This window comes from Phalaenopsis equestris, unplaced genomic scaffold (assembly GCF_001263595.1).
Source record: "Phalaenopsis equestris unplaced genomic scaffold, ASM126359v1 Scaffold000450, whole genome shotgun sequence".
Taxonomy (NCBI): domain Eukaryota; kingdom Viridiplantae; phylum Streptophyta; class Magnoliopsida; order Asparagales; family Orchidaceae; genus Phalaenopsis; species Phalaenopsis equestris.
The window spans coordinates 773,127-780,280 of NW_018164891.1; the positions used below are offsets into that span (position 1 = coordinate 773,127).

Below are 7,154 nucleotides of genomic sequence, written 5' to 3' on the forward strand. Positions count from 1 at the left end.
CAATGTGTATATATATATATATAGGAATTGAGTGATATGTATATAAATGCCCCAAATTCTTTTTATACAGGTAAATGCTTCTGTCAGGCTCTTCCATGCATAATTCTTCCATCTCTATACTATAATTGTCAGTATTCAGTACGTAGATTCATATTCTGAATCATTATAAGTGGCATTTAATGTAGTAACTCAACTACCGCATTTAATTTAGATACTTAAATTATTTCATCTACCTCTCTTTAATGCCTTCATCTGCACGTCCAAAAAATAAATAAAAATAAAATAAAATAAAATAATCATGAAGATGTCGACGTACGTTGCATCGATCTCATGCATGTTTAATTAAACTAGGATTTTGTCCATATACTGTCCTTTACAGTTTAGATCAAAGTAATAATGACGCTTATAAGTTATAATAACAAATTAACTGAAAATAAAATATGGGGGTACGTCTCATATTAAAATTTTCGTTTTTACAAATTCAATTCTTTCATGTCACATCAAATAATAATAATAATAATAATAATACTAATTATAACTTTTTAATGTTTGAATCCTATAAATATGAATGATTAGATGTAAGACGTAGGCAACGCTGCGTACGTCAGGGTTATATAGAGGATACATGAGGTTATATTTGTGTTATATCTTTTGTAACCTCCTTGTAACCTATCTGTAACCTACAAATATATGAAAACAGAACCGTGGAACTTAATAGAAGGTACAAGTATGTTACATGTAGGTTATAGATGATATAACACTGATATAAGACCCTTGTACCCTCTGTATAACCCTGACGTATGCAGAGCTGCTTACGTGTTACGTACGCAAGTTTTTCCAGATGTGAGATAGGTAAATCGATAAGAATTGCATGTTACGTAGGTAATTTCACAAATTTTTTTAATTAAAAGATGAATTTGATCGTCTGAAATATTCAGAATTTCACATATAAATACGAAAAATGTTAGATGAAATATGTCAATTTTGAAAGAAATACTATCCTAATTTTATATTAATTTAAATATTAATTATTTATTTTAAAATAGTTAGACTATATTGCGTCATATATTACTGAAATAGCATTAATTTAATATTAAAAAAAATCAATCTAATCAAAAACTGAAAATGGTGAAAGCTTGTCCTCTGTAAGTCAAGGATATTAATTCACTGTTCCTTGCAGCCAAAATCCCCACCACCACTGATATATCAACTTTATCACTATGAAATGTTTTTTACCACCTTGATTTTTACTTAATTGAGCAATGTGCATGTTACCGTTGGCACCAATCTCGAAGCAATTAATCGGTATAGATCTGATCTTTATACCCAGATCTCCAATAACAGTACTCTTAATGTTTAAACCCACCATCGGTCCGTTCATTGATGTCATTTGCATGAACATCAACAATGGTTTGCTACGGTTCATCATCATCGTTTGAGCTATCGAGGGGAGACAACACTGCCCATCAATATTAATTTCAATGTTATATGACAATGCTCATAAAAATATCAGATAAAAATCGTACCTAACACTCATGCATTTACATGTCTACAGCCCATAGTTTGAGATTTACAGTTATAAGGTGTCAAAAATCAAAGTTGTAGTTCATTATTAAAATGTTGGTCATGATGATGATATTTTTTTTATATGATTTTAAATATTAGAAAGTTATGCGTGTAAAAATGAATGTTTTTGTTTAGTTCTTTTAGGACGTTGAGTTCTTTATTGTCTGTGGGTTCTAACAAATTTGGAGAATTTTGTGTGAGGAGCGTGAAAAAGGAGAAGGAATGGTTCTCCAGACCTGAACGATATGTTCTTATACAATGATCCTTCCCCGGTAGAGCGGAGAAGATGATCCAACGAGCAAGAAAGAATAAGAGAGGAAGCAAGAGAGATACTGAGAGTTGCATCGTCTGGTCTTTGATAAACACCTGAAAGAGAATCTTCCTCCTTACATCTCTTTCCCCTCTAGTTATACATGTTGCCAAAATGTTAAAATATGAGTTGAAGTTTCTAAAATCTAACCACGGTGTTTCAATTAAAAAAAATTATGATGTGGATGTCAAGCAGCTCATAAATGAGAAAGTTGCATATGTCAATCTTTGATGTTGGTCTGCATTCTGTCTATTCTAAGGATTACCGTTGAGGCAAGTTTGGCGGATGTATATGATTGATCGATCGCTGCACTAGGTGACGTGTCTGGTCAGTTTGCCAGATCCATCAAACATTTCGGGTCGACAACTGATACAGGACACTAACATTTCGATGAGCAAAGTTTGTAGGCTACCTTAGTAGGTTATTCTAGTTGTGGTTGTATCTTCTTAGTAGATGAGCTTATCAGACCCGTATCGGGCCACAAAAGCTAATTTTTGGTACACAATTTATACCTTAGATACGTAAATACATAAGAATTGTGTGTGATGTATGTAAATACCCCATTTTAACAAAAGAAGTTAAATCACCAATTCCTCCCTGGTAAGCTTGCTAAATTCCTCTGAGCCAATTTAATTCACCGCCAAATTTAACAAAACAATCTATTACTTTTCCTATTTCAATATCAAACAGCATTTAAATGTCTTTATGAGCTTTTAAGGTGCATTTAAAGTTAGGGTACGATTCATATTTATAATGTATGTTGACTTTAATCATCTTTGTAAAGCCTGCTGCTCCCTCTTTTTTTGTATAATTTTCTGCAAACTCAACCTACTAAAGATCACTTTCCACCATGAAAACACAAAAATTAATACAATCATACAAACAGTAACCCACAACCAGAGCATATTTCTACATGTTTAAAGCTCTCCCTTTTAAGTAATCAAGCTTCTCTCTTCCTCAACTATAAATAACTTATAACACACCATCTTTTCTCCCACTGCAACTTCAATGGCACCCAAAACCACCATCTTCAAGCTCACCTTCTTCTTCATCTTCTCCCTCACCAACTCTGTCAGAACAGAGTGCAAAACTGAAGAAGTTAAGGGAATGTTTGTGTTTGGTAGCTCCTTAGTGGATAATGGCAACAACAACTACTTGAAGAACTCAAACGCAAAGGCAAATTTCTCTCCTTATGGCATAGATTTCCCACTTGGACCTTCGGGGAGATTCTCCAATGGAAGAAATGCCATTGATGTGCTTGGTGAGCTTCTCAGCCTTCCATGCTTTATTCCACCTTTTGCTGACCCGAGAACCAGTGGGAGAAGGATTCTTAATGGAGTCAACTATGCCTCTGGGGGGTCTGGAATTCTTGATGAAACTGGAAAATTAGCTGTGAGTTCTATTATTATTAGGCTTATTTGAACTTTTGCATTAATTGAAGTGTTCAATTCTAGGAAAAATTATTGATTAGATAGATTCAGATTATGTGCGAATGATGGTACTTTTGGTAGTATTTATGATATTATGATGATATTGTTGTAAAATGTCACCACAATGTCAAGAATACAGCCAAAAGTACCATCAATCTCTCCAATTCTAGAGTTTTGTTTGTTACTGTTATGAAATAATAAGAATGTTGTGGTTCTTTGGATGAATTAATTATTATTTAAAAAATTTGCTATTTATTTATATAAAATTTGCAGCGGATCGTGGAGTAATTTTTATACTCATATATAAATTTGCAGCTGATCACGAAAATGTATATTTTTCTTTTAAAAAGTAAAGTAGTCATATTCTTGATGTGATATGATCATATGAAACATTCGAGTTGTATTAAAGTAAAAAAGTAAAGTTTAGGAATTATATATATAAATACATCATAATTGGGTGCCATATAAAAATTACTTATTACCAATATTTTAATCTTACTTTATGTAGTAATCTTAAGTCATATTCTTAATAATTTTTTTTATCAATTATTATTGCTAGACTCAATAATATATATGCGTCACAAGCTGTGGCTTGTTGGTTGGCGGGATTCACTTTAAGTCTTCTCAGGTCACGGGTTTGATCCCCAGTGACGTTGGGTTATCGAATATTTAGGCACATGACGCAGATTCTCATCACGGGGTCAAGAACATTGGAAATTGGTATTTCGGTCTCTGTCAAATACCGATATATATGTTTTTTTGCTTTAAAAACATCAAAACAAAAATATTGATAATAAGAATTAGAAAGTTTTACAAATATACACCGTCTTACCGGTGCATGAAATAGTGTATTTCAATTTTCAAAACTTACAATGGTGATATTTTTAATTTGATATGAATCAATATTTGGGAGCAAAATATATTAGAAATGTAATTACAAAAGTATTAGATAATATGTTTGAATACGTTCCTAAGAATTATCATAATTGTAGTATTAATGCTTCTATTTTTTTATTTTTATTTTTATTTATTATTGATTTTCTTTGTCTGTATAGGGGGAGGTGGTGAGTTTAAACCAACAAATAAGCAACTTCGAGATGATAACGCTACCAGATCTTGAGGCTCAGCTCAGAAGAGCAAGTTCCAAAACCCAATTTTCTAATGACTACCTATCAGACTACCTGTTTGTTGTTGGAACAGGTGCTGAACTATTTTGCACCTGTTATGAACCAAAAACCCTCACTCCCACAATTCACACAGCTTCTCGAGTCCAGTCTGACAGGACAACTGGAGGTATATATATTCGCACTATCTTTACTTCAATTAGAGGATGATCATAATACATGACCTCCTGCATCTGTTGTGCCATGCAGAAACTCTACAGTCTTGGAGCTAGAAAATTTGTTCTCTTCTCCATCCAACCAATTGGTTGCATTCCAGTTGTGAGAGAAAACATAATGATAAGTAATGGAAGTTGCGTGGAGCTGTTAAATGAGGCAGCTTTTCTCTTCAACAATCTTCTTAAATCACAAGCCCTGAATTTGAAGCAGAAAATGCCTGGCTCCAATCTTGTCTTCATCAATTCCTATAATATTATAAGATCCATCATAGACCATCCTAATGCTCATGGTATTGTATCTTATTCTTTACATCATACAATACTAAAAAAATAAGTTTTTGCAGCACACAATTTGTTAAAAATATAAATTTTGATGTTTTATTATGTATGTAAATTTTTTTTTGTAGGGTTTTCTGATGCAAATGGAGCTTGTTGTGAGCTCTCAGCACTAGAAGGAGAGGGTATACTGTGCAAGAGAGAAGGGATAACATGCAGCAATCGAACAAGCCATGTGTACTTTGATGGCCTTCACCCAACTGATGCTGTGAATTTGAGGATAGCACAGAAGGCTTATTGTTCTGATGTAATGGAAGAAGCCTATCCGACTAATGTGAGAAATTTGGTTCATATGTAGGTTATAATATTATGTTAGCTAAGTATGTGTGCTTCCTAGGTTTGAAGCATATTTAACTAGGAAGGGTGAGTGAAAACAATGTGTGATATTATGCTTGGCGTGTTGAGCTAATTAAATGAGTTTGGTGTTGTTATGTTCATGGCATCAAGCTAATGTTGTACAATATGTATGATCATCATGTTATGTAATTATAATGTTGTTATAGTGACGAAATTAAGGCGAGTGTTGAGAGTTAACCATATTTTGATCGATGAAAGTAATTGATGCAATGTTTTGGGGAAAGATTTTGAGATATGAACAGGCCCAAAATATCACTTTACGCTAGTCAAAAAGGTTTGGTAGCTTTATATAGCACATGCTTAAAGATGGTTATTTGTTATTTCAAGAATTAAAAGATTTCAAATTAAAAGGCATTTTTAATCTCAAATAGAAGAAAATAGGTTACTTAGTAATATAAAGCTAGGATAACCAAATATATGATGGCTCATAAATATTTTTATCTTTCTTCATAAGAGAAGATTATGGATAATAATTACCAGGGCAATGTTTATTCTCTTAGGATACTTCATCAAAGTATTTAGTATGGTTCCTCATACCTTAAGTGTTATTTTGACCCCCAATTAATGAACTAAGGTAAAAGGACACTTTTGTAATGTGGTACCGCTCACCTACCACATCTCACCTACCGTTCATCTACCGTTCAACTACTGCTCACCTATCTCCCACTTACCACTCTCTTGCTTCTATAAATAGAGAGGGTGTGAGGCTTAGGAGAGCAAGGGAAGAGATCTTAAGCTACCACAAAGGAGGAGAAAATAGCTAGAGAGCTAGAGAGGAGGAGAGCATCTTGAGGCCTTGTATCAAGGTGTCGCTTGAGAGGGAGGTCATAGAAGGAAGATGAGGGCTCATCTCTATGTATAAGCTATGTATTCTTCATTTCTTTTGCCTTAGTGAACTATTTGATTGATTCCCTTCCGTGGACGTAGATCCAGTCGGATCGAACCACGTAAACGATCTGTGTTTGCTTGTGTTTTTTTTCGTCTCATTTCTATGACAGGATGTACATATCTCAAAACAATTGGCGCCGTCTGTGGGAAGATCCATACTTCTTAGCTAGAGGTGTCCGCGTAAAGGTGTTCGCGGCCAGCGATGAAGAAGAGGAGTTCGACATTCACGAACAGAGGAGCAAGCGGATCGCGTCGTAGGCAGCCGAATCGCGACAGATTCGGTGAGCAGTGGAAGCTTTGATCGACTGGATTAGCACCGCAGGTTGTGCGGTTCGGCGAGACGGAGGAGGAACTGTCCACGAAGGAGCAGAGGGAGGTGGGTAGTTCAGTCCACGAAGGGGCATATCTCACGAAGGAGGAGGATTTCCGCGACAGCTAGCACGCGCTACAACAGAAACACGCCGCGACAGCTCTCAGAATTCATTAGGTGCTCAACAAAGCGGACTTCACACGTTATTGGGGATCAAGTCACAATAATGGGTTCCGCCAAATTCGACATCGAGAAATTCAACGGTAATAATGATTTTGGTCTATGGAGAGTAAAAATGAGAGCTTTATTGGTTCAGCAGCAGGGTGTTGCAGAAGCCTTGCAAGGGTCGGCGGCATTGCCGACCGACATGACCAAGAAGGAGAAGATCAGCATACTGGACAAGGCCCACAGTTTGATAATCCTGAGCTTGGGAGACAAAGTTTTGAGGGAGGTGTCGAGGGAGACAACGGCTCAAGCGCTTTAGGCCAAACTAGAGGTACTCTACCTGATAAAGTCTCTGGCTAATAGACTCTTTCTGAAGCAGCATATATACTCCTTCAAAATGCATGAAGACAAATCCGTCTCAGAGCAGATTGACGAGTTCAACAAGATCATCGA

The 7,154-nt window shown here is 35.4% G+C and overlaps 1 protein-coding gene across 1 annotated transcript; it reads left to right on the top strand.

Annotated features, from left to right (window-relative positions):
• Nucleotides 1-2,697: 2,697 nt before the first annotated feature.
• LOC110027823 (GDSL esterase/lipase At1g71250-like) lies at nucleotides 2,698-5,532 on the top strand. The gene is given in 5 exon segments (XM_020729419.1): nucleotides 2,698-3,268; nucleotides 4,362-4,507; nucleotides 4,509-4,599; nucleotides 4,680-4,935; nucleotides 5,053-5,532. Coding segments are annotated over 5 exon segments (1,104 nt in total). The 5' UTR covers nucleotides 2,698-2,884; the 3' UTR covers nucleotides 5,280-5,532.
• Nucleotides 5,533-7,154: the final 1,622 nt, after the last annotated feature.